Here is a 21,325-nt window from a genome sequence, read left to right on the forward strand (position 1 = left end):
GAGACACTTCTTTACTGTCAGGGTGATGGAGCACTGGAACAGGCTGCCCAGAGAGGCTGTGGAGTTTCCTTCTTTGGAGATTTTCAAACCCCACCTGAGCGTGTTTCTGTGCACCCTGCCCTAGGTGAGCCTGCTTTGGCAGGCGGTTGGACTCGATTATCTCTGGAGGTCCCTTCCAACCCCTAACATCCTGTGATTTTGTCTCTCTTGACACAATGTTATCCCATTTAAAAATTACTGTAGTAATACACTTCCTTTTGCAGACATCAGTGCACCTTGATGAAAGTGCTTTTTATTTTTCAAAGCAGGTGAGCATGTCTTCCTTAAATTACCACAGACATATTAAACATTAAAAATAGGAAAAATCCAGGTGGATTAAATATTGATTTTATTTTTTAGAGAGCAAGTACAATGGTGTTGCATTAAAATAATGCTATGTCATAGTTGTTACAGCTCTGATAGAAAAATAAACATCTCAATATACTACAGTGTCAACTCATTAATAAATATCCAAATAGAAGTTAGTAGTCAACTGAAATTAATAAACAGCTATAAAAGTATACTATTTTAAATAATAAAATATTCAGTATATTTCCAGACCAAACAAAAGTAGTGATTTAGAAGTGTCATTTAAAATGCAAAATGAACAGTAAGAAGTTATACATTTTAAAACCTCTTCCCTTCCTAACATTCTCTATGCATGAAATCTAGAGAAATATTATTTATCTGCATATATTTTTTGGTTGTTTTTTTTTTTTTTTTCCACAAAAGGTAGCATATGTTAAATAGAAAGTTAAAAACTGTAGTATTACTAATAGCTGTCACACCCACCCTTGCTAGATAAGACACTTGAAAGTTTACTTTTGGAAGCAGTAGTAGGTAAAAGTGAAGAAGATGTTAGCACAGTGAGTTCGTCCAACACTAATGCCTTCCCCTCAAAAATCTTTCATCTCTCAACATCTCCCTTCAAAATATAACTGAAATAGACCAAACACAACACAGGTATCAGGATGAAATAGTAGGATTTGAAGAGAAGCCATTATTTAAACAAATGGCAAACGTTTTAATATGATATTTTTAATAAGTACCTTTTTTTTTTAAGTGTGCAGAAAGAGAGCAGCATTTCTAAAGCTTTAGAATCTACTCATTTTAGTGTTTTTTTTCTTTTCTATGTTTTTGTTCCTCAGAAAGCCCAACCATGCTCAGCTGGCTTGCACTCAGTGAAACCCCACTGCTTTGGCTTCCTACAGAAATGTATTCATGCTGACTAATTTTAACCTTTTTTCCCTCTCCATGAATTTCAATTCTCTGTACAGTCCATGAGATGTCTGGGAGCAGTGTCAAGATCATCATTAAAAAGTAGTGTTCTTCTTGGCTTCTGCTCCATTTCTGCTTAGCAAATAGTTCTCTTCCCTCTCTTGCAAATGGACAGCCGGAACACTGGGACTATGCTTCCCTCACAGTCCAAGTGTCACCCAGCACTGACTCAGCACGAATGCCTCTGTCAGAAGTGCCCTTTCCCAGCTACACTTTACATTCCTTAAGGCTGGCTAGTGGAGATCCTGGGGCTGGTGGAAAATCAATGGGCAGATGCCCAAAGACTTCCCAGAAATTTTAAGGGGGGTCTGCAGCATCCAGGTTTACAGAACATACTGGCACAGGCAGTCCCTTGCAATGTTGCATGCAAGTGTTTTCTGAGGAGTGAAGCTGCAGTGCAGCCTACAGTGCTGAGGCCCAGCGCCTAGGACAGAAACCGTATGACCTCTGCCAAGCCAACCCACTTTGAAGAGGCTTCCTGCCCTGACAAATGGAGACATGGTCTCAGAGCACCATTTCTGTAGGGGATAGTGTAGGGAATTGAAGGTGGCATTTCCCTGCCATCTCCTTCCAAGTCCCTGCTCAGGCAGCAGTGCCCTTGCACCTTTCTGCGTTGGGCATCGCTGGGCCACGTGGCTACTTTAGAATTAAGGGTCCCTTGAAGCTGCTCCAGATGCTCACTCCCACGGTTTGCAGCACATGTACATTTAGGTATGCACACTAGCAGGAAAACAATATTATATATGATCAGACTGGGAATATGTATTTTTTTTTCCACTGAAGTCTGAAGAATACTTCACATAGCAGGTTTTCATGACACCATGGAGAGGAAAAAATAAATCCAGTCGGAAATAATGGCTAAAAATGTAAACTATGCCTATATAAATGTCCTTCCTTTTTAAGGTTCACTTCAACATTCTTTGCGAACGTAAGGGAATTTCAGCTGGGCACAATGAAAATTCCTCACATACCATGTGCACGGTTTCTGGATGAAACAGCTATTTTCCCACACACTTCTGTGGCAATGTTATTAATGTACTGATGATGCTTGGGAATAATCAATTCATAGGATTTCTTAATCTTAAGAGTCTTAAACAAAACCCCAACAAAACAAACCCTGAAGTAAAATGCCTGCTTTTTAATGGCACAAACATGTCACTTCCGAAATGTTAGGGGAGGGACAAAAAACAGTTAAAAAGGTAAAAAAAAAAGATAATGAAAAAAGTGCAATTAGAATTTGAGACCTATATATATGAGATTTAACATTAACAAACGTGCTGTGGAAAAGTCATGCACATACTCTGTTTGTGGAAGCAAATCTAAAACCGGCTCCTCAAACCAGTGCTGAGGTGCAACAGTATCTGCTGGTATATTTTTGGGTACACCATGCAGTCAAACTATTGACATTTTTTTCCCCCCCTTTCTTTTAATATTTTTAAAGAAACATAGTATAAAAAATATTCTTTAAGAAAACTGGAATGTTCTATTGTGAGGCTAGATATTTCCCCCTATTTTTATGAGCATCTCTGACGTACAATATAGTGAAAACTAAAACGAACTTAATGTGTCTTTAATATCTCCCATATTAAGCCCTATAGGAAGCAGAGTCCTTCTGCAATCGCTGAGGAAATTCCTTGTGAATTACAGGCTGCTTTCTCATTTAAGGTCATGTGCTGAGGGAACACAGCTCCCTAAATAGTGAGGCTTTTGTTGGGCTATTCATCTCCTGCAGCAGCTCTTCTGAAAAACATGGTCAAAGGCAGAGGGAAACAAGTACCGAGTGAAGCCAGAGTTTCTCATGGATAGATTCCATCCCTAGAAACAAAGCCTCCTCCCAAGGATCCTGCTCTGTATAAGCTCCCCATGGGCCTTCTAAAATCCTTGACCTGTCACATTAGCAGCAGCTTATTCTTTTTCACTAGCCTCCTCCACAATACAACAAAGCCATGAGGGAGAGGCAAGAAGAGCTTTTTTTTCCCCCTGCTTTTTCTTTTTCCTTTTGGTTTTGTGTTCTTAAAAAAGTTTTTTGGGGTATTGTTTTAATATACTTTTTCTTAACCTCAGGACAGCCAGCAGCTTACAATGCAATTTGTCCTGTGAGCCCATTCTATTTAACCAGAGCATATTAAACATTCAGGCAGGTGTCTGATAAGGAAATAGGGGCCGGGCTGCACAGGCAGCACTGCAACGCCAACCAAGTGCTACAGAAGAAAAGCAGTAGCAGTGTCATGTGTCTGGAAGATGGTTGTTACAGCTCAAAATCTTCCTTCCACAAAGAACACATCTCCATTGTCCCCTACCCATATAATTTAATTTCTCCTAACAGTGAGAAGTAATTCCTAAAGGAAAAAACCAACATCAGCTATCACTTGAGGAAATGTTTTAAAGGCCATTATAAGGAAATATTTTCTGAGTTTAAGGTATACTTGATAGATTACAGAAGTAATCTATAATTAAGATATTATAATTAAACTATTACTAAAGTCAGGGTCAGTGTAAAGAACCCTCTCCTTTTTCTATAAATGAGACACTTTGACCTGTCTGGTAGGAAAGCTCAGGGACTAATAGGTTGGACTTGATGATCTCTGAGGTCTTTTCCAACCTGGTTGATTCTGTGTAAAATTACACACTGCATACTGTCTTTTGAGATGATCTTTTTGGTTTGTTTTGCCAGCAGGATTTTAGTGCATTAGAGGTTGATCAGATTTTCATAGGATTTTGGCAGCATAAAGTTAGTAAATCAGACCATTGCTGATTCTTCCAACTAGCATATAACAGTAACATGTCTTCTACCACTATAGCCAGTTTCAGGGATGAAAAAATGCTTCTGTTTGACCTTGTAGCTCAAATTCTGCTCTCAGGTAAGCTTACATTGGTCCCACTGTGTTTAGAAGAGTTCTTGCCCGTTTCTGAAGGCAGAATTTGATCCTGTATTTATGAAGTCAGTTAGTGTGTTCTTCTGACAAAAAGACTCCTGTTTTCCTCACCTTCTTCCAAACTGCAGGTTCTTTTTCACACCATGATGAACACGTTTCTCAATGCACAGTCACCAAAATGGAAGTGTTTACACAAGAATTCACAAAAAAACGAATCCTGTCAACTAATTTACATTGAAACAAGAACACGTGTGTAAAATCAGACTTACTTCTGACATCAGATGAGAAGAACAAAGCCCTTTGGCAAAACACTGACATGTAGCTAGCAAAGCAGACACAGCCCTGGTATAATTTATCTACTTGCAGTGGAGTTGATACTGCTGACTCCAAAGGTGAAGTCAGCTGGCAGTGATCACCATGTAGATGACGCTGTTGAACAGAGGAACTCTCTTGTTCTCTGTAGCCACTTCTTAGTTTCCAAATACCTTAGAATTTGTATAGAAGTTTTAATGTTGAAACAAGTAAAAAAAAAAAAGCTAAAAATCACTCTTTATCAGACATAAATTACCTTTAAGTACATATAAAAAACTATACATACAATTCACCTGCGTGTGTGCGTGCATATGTGTGCGTGGATACACACAACACTATACACCCACACAGTAATTAAGTACTCATTTAATCTAGTTGTTTTTATTAAGTACTGAGGAAAAAGCTGAGGCTAAAGCAGACAGTGGAATTTGTCAACTGAGAGGACTATAAAAGTACCATTTACTCTACTTAAGAGTGCTTGAATAGTTTCACCTATTGCTATAATATACAGCAATGTTAATATTTCAGTCACAGCTTTTGTCCACTCCCACAGAGCACATCAGTCCTAGCTACATGTACAATGAGATCAGTGCTTTGTCAGACCAGTTCATATCTACATTCTAGGCCATAACCAAATAAATTAGAAGATGCTAAAGTGCTACATCAACACTAAAGTTCCTGAACAGTAGTAATGCACATTTCTTTCAAAAAAACAACCCCACAACAAAACAACAAACAAAACAAAAGAAGGTAATAGAAAAAAATACAGCAGCTATCGTTTCAAACATAGTCACATTATGTGAATATGCTTACATGTCACTTGGTTACAGTATTCAACAGAATGCACAAAACCAAACCAATAGGGCAACAGTCAAGCCTCTGGCAAAAGGCAACTTGTAAAAAGTCAAGCATGATGGAAATAAAGGTTTGCAGAAAACACACTGTCTTCAGAAGTCACACTTGAAAGTTTCGTTTAATCGTAACTTGCTGAGGTCCAGATTTATTTCCTCCGGTTTGTCACGTCTGTACGTTACTGTTCTTGTACAAACAGTAGGCAAAAACATCTTATCCTTGAAGGAGGAGATACAATTTTTTATCAACAATTAGCAAAGTTTTATATGCAAGAAAAAGATTACTGAATATGACAGCTCTGAAATCAGTTACCTTCTTTGTGGCAGACACTCTGTAATCAGCTGCAGATTTAACTTTGTTGCTACTCCCCTGCAGAATTATCTGCCTGATGATAAGGACAACAAGCAACCCGATCAGAAAGGTAACTATAAAGATTATGGAAAACACTCTAAAGTAGCTTCGTCCAGAGAAACATTCTGCAACGAAAGGGAAACACAATGTAAAGCCTAAGGTACAGAACGGGCACATCCCTTAAAGCACAGCTGTATCAACCACTGCATTGTAAATTGGCATAAATGTAGCATGAACCTGATAAAAGTCAAGAGAAAATAACTTAATGGGTGTTGAGGGCAAAAGCTGCCACATGAAAACACTCAAAGAGTGTCATATAAAGAAAAGCCATTCCAATTAAGATCCACTGTAGAAAATCAGTGAATCTGTTCCTTTAACCTACAGAGCTAAGGCCATTCCAATTAAGATCCACTGTAGAGAATCAGTGAATCTGTTCCTTTAACCTACAGAGCTAAGGCCATTCCAATTAAGATCCACTGTAGAAAATCAGTGAATCTGTTCCTTTAACCTACAGAGCTAAGGCCATTCCAATTAAGATCCACTGTAGAAAATCAGTGAATCTGTTCCTTTAACCTACAGAGCTAAGGCCATTCCAATTAAGATCCACTGTAGAAAATCAGTGAATCTGTTCCTTTAACCTACAGAGCTTCAATGTGCTGGCCACCATACATTCTCTGCATGTCAGCAAGTTTCTAGCTAAAATAGAGAGGATGATGTGTTAGAAATGTCTGAAGCCAAGACAATTTGATCTTCACATGATTAGAGTGCAGATCATTGGCAAAATATCAAAGAAAATGTGGTTTATTCAAATCCTTGTCCAGTGCTCTCCTCACTGCTTGACCTCTCTCACACAGTAAGCTTTCCTTAATTAATACTGAAGCGATGAGAACAGCATTCATACTTCGTTCCCTCCTTTATGAACAACTGTAAGATGCAAAGATGTACAAAAATGTGAAGTGACAAAAGGTAACCATTTTCCTGCATTTTTGTTGCAGTGTGGACTGATTAAGCTTTAGGAGACTTGACTAAATTTTTGTTTTATTCTTCCACAGCCCTCATAACTGCGCAGATTTTCATACTTGGAAGCAATGTTTAAACATTACTGAATGCTCATTCTTCCTCCTTTCTGGTAATGTCAAATAATGTAAGCATAGCCACAGTAATAAAGCATACAGCTGCCATAACAGATTTTTATAAATATTTCTTTAAGCATTGCTCAGGCAGGATTCATTATTGTTAGATGTGGATTCTCAATGAGTTGGGAAATCTGATTTAGCACTGCTTGCCAATCACATTTCCTGTTATTATTTATCTTGTACTTCCCCTGAAGCTGTGAGTGGTTTTTCTCTTCTTCTTCCTTTCTCACTTTAATAATATGACACACATTTCAAAGGCATCGTAACAAGGGTGAATCCAATTACTAATCCCAACAGATTTGTACATCTCTTAGTGTAATTGCCTAGAGAATGTCACCTACCTGAAGTCTGGTCAATATAATGCAGCAGGTAAGCACATGAGGTTGTGCACTGGTCAAGTTTTGCTTGAGATGCATTGCTAGAATGATGGCACTGAACACAATTCCTGTAAAATCAGAATGTAATTAAAACCCTTTTGTCTTTCTCTGCACTCCACTTCAAGAGATTGTATCAGCAGGCTGACGTGTTGCTGGCACATGCTGCTTTCCTGTTGTTAGTAAAAACATTGCGACATTTATTTATTTCCTTTCTGAAATGTGATGCCTCTCTCAGCATTTTCTCCCTGTGATGCTTCTCAGAAATAACTCATAAAAAGCCTTAAAGTAAAATAAGTCTTTGGATTTGAGCCACCTTCATCCGGCCTCTGTTTCTGCATTTTGGCATGTGAGTTTTTCAAGGGGTGTAGCTTAGGGTCCAGGACCCTTTCTCTAGCTATCAGCCTTCAATTCATAGAATCAATAAGGTTGGAAAAGACCTCAAAGATCATCAAATCCAACCTGTCACCACAGACCTCATGACTACTAGACCATGGCACTAAGTGCCACGTCCAATCCCTTCTTGAACACCTCCAGGGAAGGTGACTCCACCACCTCCTTGGGCAGCACATTCCAATGGTTAACGACTCTCTCAGTGAAGAACTTTCTCCTCACCTCAAGTCTAAACTTCCCCTGGTGCAGCTTGAGACTGTGTCCTCTTGTTCTGGTACTGGTTGTCTGGGAGAAGAGACCAACCACCTCCTGGTTACAACCATCCTTCAGGTAGTTGTAGACAGCAATAAGGTCTCCCCTGAGCCTCCTCTTCTCCAGGCTAAGCAATCCCAGCTCCCTCAGCCTCTCCTCATAGGGCTTGTGCTTGAGGCCTCTCACCAGCGTTGTTGCCCTTCTCTGGACACTTTCAAGAGCCTCAATGTCCTTCTTAAAACTGAGGGGCCCAGAATTGGACACAGTACTCAAAGTGTGGCCTAACCAGTGCTGAGTACAGGGGTACAATGACTTCCCTGCTCCTGCTGGCCATAATATTCTTGATGCATGCCAGAATGCCATTGGCCTTCTTGGCCACCTGGGCACACTGCTAGCTCATGTTCAGCCAGCTGTCAATCAGCATCCCCAGGTCCCTTTCTGTTTGGCAGCTCTCCAGCCACCCTGACCCCAGCCTGTAGCGCTGCATGGGGTTGTTGTGACCACAGTGCAGCACTCGGCACTTGGACTTGTTGAATGCCATCATGTTGGACTCTGCCCAATTCAGTCCTATCAGTCTCATTGGGATGCATGCGGGAACTGAAGGGTAGAGATTCATAGAATGCCAGGATGGAAGGGACCACAAGCATCATCTAGTCCAACCTTTCAGGGTAAGAATATAGTTTAAATGAGATGGTCCAGCACCCTGTCAAACTGGGCCTTGAAACTGTCTAATGTAAGGAATTTTCTGGCATCCATTTCGAATCTCCCCTGTAGCAACTCGTGCTCATTACCCCTTGTCTTTACCTTGTGACTCCTTGTAAAAAAGGGAGTCTCCTTCCTCAAGATAGTTGCCCTTCATGTACTTGTACATGGTTATGAGGTCTACCCTAAGCCTTCTCAAGCCTGAACAAACCCAGTTCTCTCAGCCTTCCTTTGTATGACAGGTCTGCCAGTCCTCTGATCATTCCTGTGGCCCTTCTCTGGGCCCTTTCCAGCCTGTTCACATCCTTCTTGTATAGGGGGGACCAAATCTGTACCCGGTACTCAGGGTGTGGCCTGACCAGTGCTGAGTACAGTGGGAGAATGACATCTTTATCCCTGCTTGAGATACCTTGGGTATCGGTAGGTGGAGGAAACACAGTTTTGCTAACATTTTTTTGGATGCTAGGTTAAGACCTAGCCAAAAGAGCTCCCACTGCTGGGGAGGTGAGGGGGTGAGGAGCCTAGAAGGAGGCAATGCTCTCAGTCTTACCATCCTCACTGTATAGCCTTGCAGAAGATGGACATCTTGAAAAAGCCCTGACTGAATTTTTTCTTGAAGCTATGCTATCTTCTGAATTTGATAAAGGCACACATTTCACAGGGACTCTGAACAAGTGTCAGCCAGCAAGGCTAACTGCATTTTATCTAGTGAAATCTTAGCAGTCACCTTTTCAGACATGACCCAGGCTGGCTTTCCAGAATATTCACCAGATGAGCTATAATTCAAGTGACTATAAATAAACAACAATTCTGTTTTGATCATGATTCCCTTTCCAGTGAAATGATTTCTCACCGTCTGGGCCACAGTGGGATGCAGACCATTGCATGTGTCGATGGGAGGGCATAGAAGAGACATGCCAGGCTTCATTGACTCAGTGAAGACAGGGCTTCATTGCCTCTTTAAGCCAGCAGCACTCACTGTGTCACTGAGAGCTTGGTCAAGCTCCTCACCTCCCTGGGCTGCTCGTTTTGACCTCCACACTGTCCCTTCCTTTATATGGGTAAGAAACAATGACATGCTTTAAAACTAGAATGGCAAACACTAAGTGGTTTAAAAATGAGTAATGGAGCATGTTGTTCTCTGGGTAGGATCAGCTCTGCTCTGCTGATCAATGGCAGTGATAATCATAAAATGTTTTGGGTTGGAAAGGACCCCCTGCAGTAAGCAGGGGCATCTTTAACTATAACAGGTTGCTCAGAGCCCAGTCCAACCTGACCTTCAGTGTTTCCAGGGATGGAACATCTATCACCTCTCTGGGGAGCCTGTGCTTCACCACCCTTGAAAAAAATTATCTTTACATCCAGTGCACATCTACCCTCTTTTAGGTTAAAATCATTACCCTTGGTCCTGTTACAAGAAGCCCTGCTAAGCAGCCTGTCCCATCATTCTTGTAGGCCCACCATAAGTACTGAAATACTATAAGGTCTTCCCAGAGCCTTCTCTTCTCCAAGCTGAACAATCCCAACACTCTCAACTTTTCTTCACATGAGAGGTGTTCCAGCCCTCTGATCATTTCTGTTGCCCTCTGGACCTATTACCACAGGTTCACGTACTTCTTGTGCTCAGTACACCAGAGCTGGACACAGTACTCCAGGTGAGGTCTCACCAGAGAGTAGAGTGACAGAATCACCTCCCAAGATCTGCTGGCCACGCTTTTTTTGATGCAGCCCAGGATACATTTGGCCTTTTGTGCTACAAGCACATGTTGCTGGCTCACATCCAGGTTTTCATGCACCAGTACCTACAAGTCCTTCTCTGCAGGACTGCTCCAATCCCATCATTTTCCAACCTGTATTGACACTCAGAATTGCCCTCAGACCTTGCACCTGGTCTTGTTGAACTTGATGATGTTCACACAGGCCCACTTCTCAAGTTTGTTCAGGTCCCTTCTCAATGGCAACCCTTCCCTCTGGCATGTCAACTGCACCACTCAGCCTAGTGTCACCTGCAGACTTGCTGAGGGTGCACTGGATCCCACAGCCTATGTAATTGATGAAGATACTAAATAGCACCATAGTGTGCAGGTACTATTCTTGCTCCACACCTCCTTTCAGCTGAGAAGCACAAGGAGTGTGCAAAACCAAATTTTGAGAATATTATTGGACTCTGTGGCATTCAAGAATAGAGTCTACTGTCCATTTTTAAAACTCCAACTTTTTGGGCTTTATTTCCTGCCCAGAGGGTTTTGCATGAAGAACCATTTAAAAAAAAAAGCATGAAAAAATGACAGACACAGGACACACCTCCTTTGACTTCAGAAAGCTGAAAGCTGGACAGACTGCTGAGCACAGACAGGGAGATACAGTTCTCTAATTGCCATTGTGAACTCCAAAGTTAATTTTCAAGGATGAGTTTTCTACAAGTTCAAGTTCAGTTTTCTACAGTCTAAATATCTAACAATCTCCCAAGAGAAGTGGTGGATTCTCCTACACAGGTCAGTTTGAAGACTCAGCTTGACAGGGTGCTGGGCCATCTCATTTAAACTACACTATCACCTAAAGAGGTTGGATGAGATGACCCTTGGGGGCCCCTTCCAAAGTGGCATTTCTATGAAATATAGCACACATCTAGGCAAAGCAGAAGTATTTCTCCTTGTTTCAACACTGCACTGTTAAAAAGTCAAGGCTAGCACAAGAAACCTACCAGTTTTCTTCACAGGCTTTGTTACAAGTAGGGCAATATTCACACAAACGGCCAAAGCTCCTTGGATCTGTGCACTCACACCTTCCACATACACATTTTCCTCTTCCACTGCAAGTCTGGCCCTTTGCATTCAGGCAGTGCTTTGATGAGTGTAATGAGCACTGGCAACGGTCACCTTCCCAGCCAGCAAAGCATTTGCATTTACCAGCTTCACATTCACCGTTACCTACAACATCAGATAGTTTTCAGTCATATGCTGATAGGAAAACATAGAAAGTCAACTTTTATATGCATACAATTGTGTTGCTGGTGCTTTACATTAAAGACAGCTAATGCAGACCTTGGCTTGCTAATTAGCTTTTAAGCTAACAGCTTTCTGGTTCGCTTATGCTCTCCTTTTTGGAGCAGGTGGTCCAAACAGTGGTAGCCTCTGTATCAGTACTTGAAATCAAGTGTCACTGTACCTCTCACAAGGCTGATCTAGTGTGTTAGAAAACCAGAATCCCCTCTGGAAGTTATGATACCTCCTAATCTCTTAGTATCTCATATTCCTTTCAAGGCTGAAATTTATCAGCTTACTTTCTGGAACAGTTTTATCCAAGATATCAGTATCATTACTTCTGAACAAGTTGGATGTTTAAATCTTAAAATAGTTGATCTTAGAAAAAAATCAACAAATCCTTCAAAAATCAGTGCTGAAGTTCAGAGATAGTGCTTACCACTGTGGTGAAGACAGCTCAGGAGCATGAATTCCTAAAGGCTGTCCAGCACACTTTGCACACTAATTCTGTGCACAGAATTCTTGTACCTGACAGCCCTAAACAATTCTTTTCAGCTGCATCACGTACACAAGCTTCAGAAAACAAAATCAAAACCAAAACCCAAATCTGAGATTAACTTTGGAGCTTACCAGAACACAAGTTTCCCTGGTGATACGGGCAGGAAAAGTCATCCATTTCACAGTACTTGCCATACACCTTGCCCAGCTTGTTTTTGTAGCAGAAACACTTTCCATCTATGCAATTTCCTTGACCACTGCAGATGGGCTGGTCCTGGTGTTGTCTGCACCTCTCAGAAGGAAATGGATCTCTATCAGAACTACAACTACTGTCACTGCATTGGGACTGTTTGCCTTCAGCAAAGGTTTCCTCAGTCCATACTCTCTTGTGCCTTGCACTGTCTCCATACTGACAGGCACAGCTTTTCTGCACATTAACGACGGCGGTTTCATTGAAACCAATAGGCTTAAGTATTGCATATTTTCTTCCCCCAGTCGTATCACATCCTTTCATTGTCACTGATACATTGAAAAGCACCTAAGAAGAAAAAAAGATGGATTTTACATCACTATTATTTCCTAAACACTGCTTAATGTTTTTTAACACGTAAATAGAGTAGACTGTATATGAATGTGCACTAGCTCATAACACAATACACAGTGGCCAGCTGTCATGTGTGATAGATTAGTAATGATAGGCATCACATACACTGTTAAAATCCTAACCATGGAATACTGACATCAGTTTACTTTTGATGCTAAGAAAGCATAGCTGCAAAAGACAAGTTTAATACAAGTGAAATAGCAATAGAATTACCATCATCACCCTCCTGTTGTTATTGAATGCATACATTCTGATACACTATAGAAAGAGATGAGAATTGGGACTAGACTAAGCAAGACAATGAACAGACACAGAGATACTCTTCATAAAAAGAACCTATAATCAATGTAACTGATGCAGAAACAGTCTAAGTAGAAACCACACAGCTTTTCTGTGTACTCCTATTAAACCACAGAAATGGTTCACATCTTAGCAGCAGTTTATTTTTCACTTCTTAACAACATCTTATTTTTCTCAATTCCTATAATGGGGACGGAGCAAAAGTCTTGTTGCTCTTACTGTGGTCTTGGGCAGACCAACTGCTGCTTCAGAGTGAACCCAGTGTGCAGCTCCTGGCAATGCCATGGCCATCACCACTATGCCCCAGGTCCTCACCTCATGAGTGCCCATTGCCGCAGCAGCTCTTGTGGCTTTCCAGAGTCATGGCACAGGACCTTGGGCCATTTTGGTGGTTAGGTGACTACTACAGAGTTTGCAACAATCACTACCAAAACTCTTTGGCAGCCCTGACACGTGCAATGCTTTGACTGGGTATCAATTTCATACTTCACAACTGGCTTTTGGACTTTTTTTTTTGACTGGTAAGTTTCGGACAGGGTATTCTCACTAAGGTTATTCTTTAGAAAACAACTCTACCTTGCCTCCTCACAGAGAAAATACAAGCAAGAGGAAAAGACAAGAGAGGAGCCCAAGAGAAGCAAATACCTTTACTCTTTACTGCCAAAGAACAAAGATATCCAAATAAAATAAATTTACAGAAAAAAAATGTGGGGGAGAGGAGGGGAACTAAGAAACTGATTACATACAAGTTGAAGCTACCCACAAAGACTGAGGCCATTCATTCTGTCTCCTCTTCCCGCTGTGCTCCCACATAAGAACAGTCAGGCTTTTGGGGACAATGGTGGCTTTGTGGTGAGCGAGGCTGCGGCTGCCTACACGGACAACAGGAGAAGAATGCTGTGCAGAAGCATGCACTTCATGTTGTATCGAGGGGGCACACAGGCTTTGTCTTGCCCTTTGCTTTTCTTCTTCTTGTTTCTCAAATGCATCACTACACACATAACCCCTTGGCTGCCTCTGCTCTCCATGCATGAGACTTCTTCCCTTTGGGTAGGGGCCAAAAGTGTGGCTCTGCAGCAATTAATTCGTATGGCAGGTGCACATCATGCAGGGAGGACAGGCTGCAGCTAGAGAATGTGCTGCTTATTCAGCACAGAACCCTGCTAGAAAACATCATTTTCATGTACAACACAGTACTGGAGGTGGCAGGGAGATATGAGGGAGGGAGAAATGTGTCTTGCATAAGAGTCATGAAGTTTGTGATTAAATAATTACACCACCATCAACACTAACACTTGCTCATGGCCAAAGTTAGTGTTGCACCCTGAAGAGGCTGTAGGATTCTTCCAGAATATAATACACTTTGTGTTTCGGTAAGAAAAGGAAGAAAGAAGGATTAGACAATGAAAGGAATGTGAGAATTAGGGAAAAGCATTTTGCCTGTAAACAAATACTGAAAGGAGGATTTACGGTTAAAATAAATTAATCTCTTGAGGATGGCTCATTTTCAACAGCAGGAGAGGTTTAGGACCACATGCAATCTTTTACAATCAACTGACTTGGCTTTTTATTAAAAAGAAACAGATATAAATATTTTCCTTTTCATTAAACAGAACAAATTCCATCCCTATTCCTTATGACATGCACAGGGAAAAACACTGGAGAAGAGATGAGTTAGAAAGAAAGCCACAGCAAATCTCCCTTATACTGCAGGAGCTAATTAGCAGGAAGTCATGCAGATAAAATTCAGAAGAGCATAAAATACATCTAAATGAATGTATTTAAAGTTCACATATTTAATCTGCTGATGTGCTTTGCTATTTCTACACACCAACATGAGTAAAATCACACCAGCTGAGACATATGTACATGTCAAGAAGGAAACAACTCCCTGACCCTGCTCTCCAGAAACACAGACATCTTCCTGGCAAGCTAAATTAATTACTCTGCTAGTCCAAGCAATTAAATAAATATATCAAGGCACAGAGAAGTTGTTCTGGGAAGAAAACCATGCATCTTCCCCCACATTTTCGTGGTGCATGATGCTCCAGTTTTACAATCTGTTTCATTCAGTAGGTGGCACTGATCCAAATGAGGATAAATCATTTTATTAATTTGATTTACAAAATAAACTAATTATCCACAGCCCTGACTGTGCATGAAGACTACCAGAAAAAGGAGAAAAAAGGTGGTGTCTAATACAGAGCCAAGGAATACAAATTCCAGTGATTCTTTTCCACTGGGTGATTATCTTTCAGGCCCTTTATGTACAGATTTCATCACAATGAACATGGCCATTGTGCCCAGTGGAGGACAAAGGAGGAGAGTTTTAATGGATGCTAGCTTTCAGGAAGAGCTTTGAGCCTTAGTTCCACAAGATTAGTGAGAACTAAAATAAGATTCAGGGAAAATAAAACCAGAGAATAATAGAGAGTCTGTGATCATTAATCACATAGATCAATTTTCAGGTTAAGTAAATTCCTAGAAGACTTCATACCACTGAAAGCCAACTAAACAGAAAAATAAGTATTCCAGGTCCTGGAAGAATGAGAACGACCAACATACTTCTTCATTATATCCCACGTTTTTACATCCTTCCATGCCATTCTTTTTACTTCCATCAGGACAGATTGCAGTGACATTGAAATGAAGGTCTTGCATTGGGTTATCCACTTGAATTTTCACCTCAGAGATCAGTTTCTGTAACCAGAAAACAAGTTTTACTTGCACTGCATCTCTACATATAATGCACATTAGTGACTAATACCAAGTAAGGCTACTATGTCTGACTAAAAATGAAGAAAGCTTGCCTCTGTGAGTGAAGGAATGAACCAAAGCATTGTTTTCCATATAAAGACCCAATTACATTCCAAATATACACAACCAGTGAATTGGTAATTCTGATAAAGAGGATTAAGTTTTCCAGATAAGAATGTTTTCAGCCCTTCTAAGCTGGTTTTGAGACTGCATTTTTCACAATTTGCAAATCTATTCTAACAACCATGCACACCAAAACTTACTGTTTGAGAGACTGCACTGCCTGTTAGCCACACATTTAAAGTGAAACAGTAAGCACACATACAACTGCTGTTACCCAGCAGAAAACATCCTTGATTGACTTGACACTTTATAAACTTCTGGTATTTTGCATGTGCCTTGGAAAAAGTTTCATCTGAGTAAACTTTAGGGTGATCTAAACCTATTGGGATTGTACTTACTGATCTACACGGGTCAGCTAGGACTGTGTAAGTCAATGACTGATTGATTCCCCCTAGGGCTTTTTGCAATATCAAGTAATATGAAAGCCGGCTACTTTGCAACTTGTATTTGCTGCATGCTCTGAAGTCCTCCTTCCTTCCAAGAAGGAACATTGCTTCTGGACATTTTTACAATTTATTAAAGCTCTGTACAGACTTATGAGCTGAAGACTGAACAAAGAGATTATTAAAATTCTTGGCACATTCCTATTAAAAAACTTGTGTTTAGTTGGATATTTTCCCCCCTACAAATGGAAATGCAACTGCATGAATGTGAACACATGTTTATCTTAGTAACTTTTTAAAAATTAGTGACTCATCTTTGGCTCTTTAGCCAGGGATTTTTTCAGCCAGGGTTTTCCACAACTAAGCCTAAGGTTTCCCTGCTTAGAACAAGAGTGCAAGAGGCCCACTGTCACTGAACATCAACTTCTTATCTAAGTACTTTTGCTTTCAAGAAAGCAAAACATTCAAGCCCTGTGTTCACTCTGTGTTTGGATATCACAAGCTCTTAGAGCTATGATAAAAATTTCAAAGTGTCAAATGCAATAAAGTTTAGGACGGGAAGGAACACAGTGTCTAAATCACTGAAACAAGGCATGAGCAAACTGGGGGTGGCTGGAACAGGAAAGTCCCACAGAATCTTCCATTGATCTCAATAATTATTTTGTAAATTTTCATTTCCTCTCCTTGAATGTTTGCCCTGGACTGTGCTCTAAAAACCAGGACAGGTTTTAGGATGGACTGTGTAGAAGTGGCATACAAAAGGACTATGATCTTCAATTTTTTTTGCCCAGCAATTTTCCCCAAACTTCCATATTCAAGAAGAGATTCTTGGATTTTATTTGAGAAAGTACACCACCAATGACAACTCTGCAATTTCCCTGCACCTAATCTCCTCTATTTTAGAATGTCTTGGCCTTCTGTATAATGTTTCCAACATGACAGTGAGAAAAATGTGCACAAACCCACTCTATTGACTGGGAAGAGAGTTGAGACTTGGCTCTTTGTTACAGCCAATTTGTTGAAAGCAAATAGCCTGATTTAGATGGTTAACCTAGTACAATGGATAATTTCAGCTTCCCATGTCCAATTAATTGAAAATCATGTGATATGTGTCCATACCTTGCATATGGCTTTGTAACAGCGTTTTTAACTTCTGCGTTTGCATGTTTGCACAACCTGCACACTTCACCATCACTCAACCATCTAACACATCATGCTCATTTTGGTACTGCTCTGGGGGCTCCTTATCTCTAATACATCAAATATATACAACTTGTCTTAATTTTAAAAGCTGTTTGGGTACCTTCTTATCAGGCTACCTTTCATTCACTATCAAGATACCAGTTCCCACTTTGAAGCTGCCATTCCGTGTCAGTCATTAATGAAATATTAATTTATACTCTTTCCCAAACTATTACTTTCTGTCCCATACCATTACTTTCAGCTGAGAACTCCCCATGAGACTTGACAAAGCTATTTCCATTGTTCTCTCCCAAATCCCTGCCATGCCTCAAAACTCAGAGACACTACACTGCTTTGTGCAGTGTAAATTCTGCTCCACACAATACCCACTGCTGTCAAGTTACCTCCTTGTAAAATCTCAACTGTTGTCCATTTTCTAAGCATTATGCTGTAAAACCTTCTAGACACTACATTGTCCTTCTGATCTGAATTTACATACCTTAACAGTGTGTCTGGTCTGTAAGTAATGATCTGAGGTGCCAACATTTAAGTTCTTTCAAAGACACACAGCAACAGGGGCAGAGAATAAAAGAGCATATTTAGAAGCATCCTTAGAATAGAAGTGCTGCCTCTTGGCTTTGAGATACTGATGGCCTGAGAATTTGACAGTTATCATGTGACAGTGTCACCTACCAACCTGGATATTCAGAAAAGTAGGAACTTTTACTTGTGGATTTCAGATAAAAGCCAAGATCCAGGAAATTCCAAGCTCAGGCTACAAAAGGTACCAACTCTCTGCACAAATAACTACATAAAACATTGTCACTCTGATCATACCTGATAGGCTTCTACCACCAAATCATTGAGATTTGCTGCTTGTGACTCTATCTGTCTTGCAACAGTGCCAGGCAGCAGAGGTAACAGATCCTATGAAAAATACAATCATTATTGCACAGTTTTCATTTTTAATATAAATATTATGCTTTCAAAACTGGAAAAACAAATCAGGTTTCTAACCTACTTTATACCAATGGAACTGGCTTCCTTGGACTGCAAAAATAACATTGATGTTATTGTCAATCAATTTTTCAGACAGCTGCCCAAGAGATGGATGCTCCTGCAAAATACAACAGAGAAGGCAGCAGATTAGAAGGGAAACCCCTCAGATTTCACATATGACACATTGTAGGATTCCAAAATCCCCCCCAATCTTTATTTCTAAATGTACAGAACTATGCTCAGCCTACATCCAAAAGAAGGTGGAAGCCACTAAATGAACAGATCATGACAAAAATAAATCATTAGAGCATCAGTTAAGACTGTGACAGGGTTATCTGTTGCAGGCTGTGCAGGGGTTCTGCACAGTGGGCCTCATACAGTACTATTTTGAGACTGATGCTGAAGAGGTATGGCTAAGGTATTGTCCATGGTCTATCTAGAAGACTAACAAGACTCCTGAGAGTAATAGGTGAATTCCTGAGTGAAAGTCAGGGAGAAAGTACCATATGAGGGCACTGAGATGAGGTGTGCTTTTGGGAACAGCAAGGTGAGTAATTAAGTTTGTTTCTCAGAAATGTGTATTGGCAGAAGGGCTCAGACACATCAGCTAAATGCAGCCACTGGGTCACGTTCTAGCAATGTCTTTACTCTGTACATATCTTATTTATTACTGACAGCTTTCTCCTCTGTGTGTGCAAGACCTGCCGTAGGAGCGATGTCTCCAGGCCTCACCGTTACAACCATCAATGTTTTCCTAATGACACTTAGGTGGTAGAGTCACCGTCCCTGGAGGCGTTCAAGAGGAGATTGGACGTGGCACTTGGTGCCATGGTCTAGTCATGGGGTCTGTGTTGATGGGTTGGACTCGATGATCCTCGAGGTCCTTTCCAACCTAAGTTATACTGTGATACCGTGATACTTGTGTTTGAAGAAGGTACCATGAATTTCACATCTCTTCCCAGTAATGATATTGCTCTGTTTGGTGAAGTACTTATGACAGTGTGTCCTCTGCCACTGACCTATCCTTCTACACTTCTTATTGAGAAGTCTGACATGTCTTTGAGAGTAAGAGGTACATTATCCCTTCATCCAAGATCTGGGGAAGCACAAGAGTGTTTGTGCAGTCCCAGTGGGCTTTGTACACCTGGGCTATGTGAGAACCCTCCAGCTCCAGCGCTCTCAAACAAATTGCATCTGAAAGTTACTGCTTATTTACCATACATTCAAAAACACCTTCCAAGAAGTAAATTCAACACTTAGAATTCATGACTAAATTTAGAGAAGTGACTGGGGCCCTGACCTGTGTTTCCCCTGACAGAAATACCATCTGGACACTTCCACTTATGTCAAATCCTTCAAGCTCTTTCCCCTCTATACTTATGCTTTCTTTTCCTGGTATCTTTCACCACCTGCCCCATACTGTCTCTCTCTTGCACACACAGTTTCCCTGCCCAATTAAATTCTCCTCAATGATACTTGTTACTCCAGACACCCTGCAAATCTGAAGTAATCTGAATGCCTCGCAAGACATCTGAGACTGACTTATGCAAGGGAGCAAAATCCATTTTCCATCACATTGCACCATGATAAAGAGTCGCGTATAAAAAGAACAAAGGAGTTTCTTGCTGCAATTTGATCTTAGTCAAGGTCCATGCTCAACATTTCTGCCCTTTGGTAGGAGATAGCATTCCTTAAGACAAGGGACGGAAGGTAGGTAACAGCAGTAAATGTGCCTTCTTACAGCTGCAGCTGGAGAGTGTGCCATACATGAGGGTCCAGTGAGCATGCATTCTCACTACACAGTAGCTGTGGGTGAACTGCAGCAACTGTGGCGTTATTGATATTTTCAGTAGCCTAGAGCACAATACTAGAACCTCCTTCCTTCTCCATGACCACAGAGCACAGTGGTGAGCCTCCATGGTGCACACATTCAACTGGCTGCAGACCACAGACAACTTCAAGGCCAGGAGTAAATGAAGGCAGATGTTCTGCATATACCTCCTGCCACAGACACACTAGGTGATCCAAGGCCATAGGTGAGTGAAGGCAGATGTTCTGCATATACCTCCTGCCACAGACACACTAGGTGATCCAAGGCCATAGGTGAGTGAAGCCAGATGTTCTGCATATAACTCCTGCACTGTAAATGTATGAGTGACAGGAGTACTCTTGAGAGATCACAAGACGGTGGTCAAATAGGCCAGTCTTCCTGCTTTTAACATGTGACTCTAGACATGTTCAAATTCCAGCAGAGTGGTCCCTTAACATCTCTACAACTAAGAGCAGAACTCTAGCATTAGCAGTATCAGAAATAGGTTTCCATGCTCTCACGAAGCAAAACTTTGTTCAGATGGAGCTTCCTGAAGTCAAGAGATGACATGCATAGATGTGCAAGGGCTGCACGGATTGGACCCCCAAACTTACAAGAAAAGCTAAACCTTCATCTGCTTGTCAGTTCTAACACACAAGTGTGCCCAGCTTGGTTAGTAGCATATTACAGTCTCACTTCAGATTAGAAAGAATTTTGTTCTTTTTATCAGAAGGGAGTTTCAATATAAAAGCATCAACAGACCCACACTATCTTTTTTCTTTTAAGCATGTAAAAAGATGACATAATGAATTCTTGGTCACTCATAGAGCCTTGCTATGCTTAATGTGAAAACCTTGCTATACTTTATTATGTGTTTTTATCTTATCTCTTCCTATGACTACTCAGGTGAATGTACTTTCATTTTAGATCATCTTTCTTGTTTGAATTACATCATTCATCTTACTATTTTAACCTACTGTGTTGAGCTGAGAAGATAACTAATACAGATGTTAAGTATTTCAGAAAGGGAGTTAACCAAGCACAGATCTCATTAAAATGGACTAGATTCCTTTCCTGTCTATGTTGTCTTTGCTGACCTCTGCATGACTGCTAAGCAAAA

The 21,325-nt window shown here is 40.8% G+C and overlaps 1 protein-coding gene across 3 annotated transcripts in view; it reads right to left on the minus strand.

Moving 5' to 3' along the window:
• Nucleotides 1-371: 371 nt before the first annotated feature.
• Nucleotides 372-21,325, minus strand: part of ITGB8 (integrin subunit beta 8) — a 50,340-nt gene continuing 29,386 nt past the window's right edge. For all 3 annotated transcript variants that reach the window (XM_068152466.1, XM_068152465.1, XM_068152464.1), the window contains exons 7-14: nucleotides 18,418-18,513; nucleotides 18,234-18,323; nucleotides 15,517-15,651; nucleotides 12,180-12,585; nucleotides 11,270-11,495; nucleotides 7,186-7,289; nucleotides 5,670-5,833; nucleotides 372-5,575 (exon numbers count right to left, since the gene is read on the minus strand). In XM_068152466.1, coding sequence (XP_068008567.1) covers nucleotides 5,453-5,575; nucleotides 5,670-5,833; nucleotides 7,186-7,289; nucleotides 11,270-11,495; nucleotides 12,180-12,585; nucleotides 15,517-15,651; nucleotides 18,234-18,323; nucleotides 18,418-18,513 — 1,344 coding nt within the window. In that variant the 3' untranslated portion in view covers nucleotides 372-5,452. The remainder of the gene's footprint in view (nucleotides 5,576-5,669; nucleotides 5,834-7,185; nucleotides 7,290-11,269; nucleotides 11,496-12,179; nucleotides 12,586-15,516; nucleotides 15,652-18,233; nucleotides 18,324-18,417; nucleotides 18,514-21,325) is intronic.

Source organism: Melanerpes formicivorus, unplaced genomic scaffold, assembly GCF_026170545.1.
Source record: "Melanerpes formicivorus ecotype bairdi unplaced genomic scaffold, bMelFor1.0.p_v2 SCAF_23, whole genome shotgun sequence".
Classification (NCBI taxonomy): Eukaryota; Metazoa; Chordata; class Aves; order Piciformes; family Picidae; genus Melanerpes; species Melanerpes formicivorus.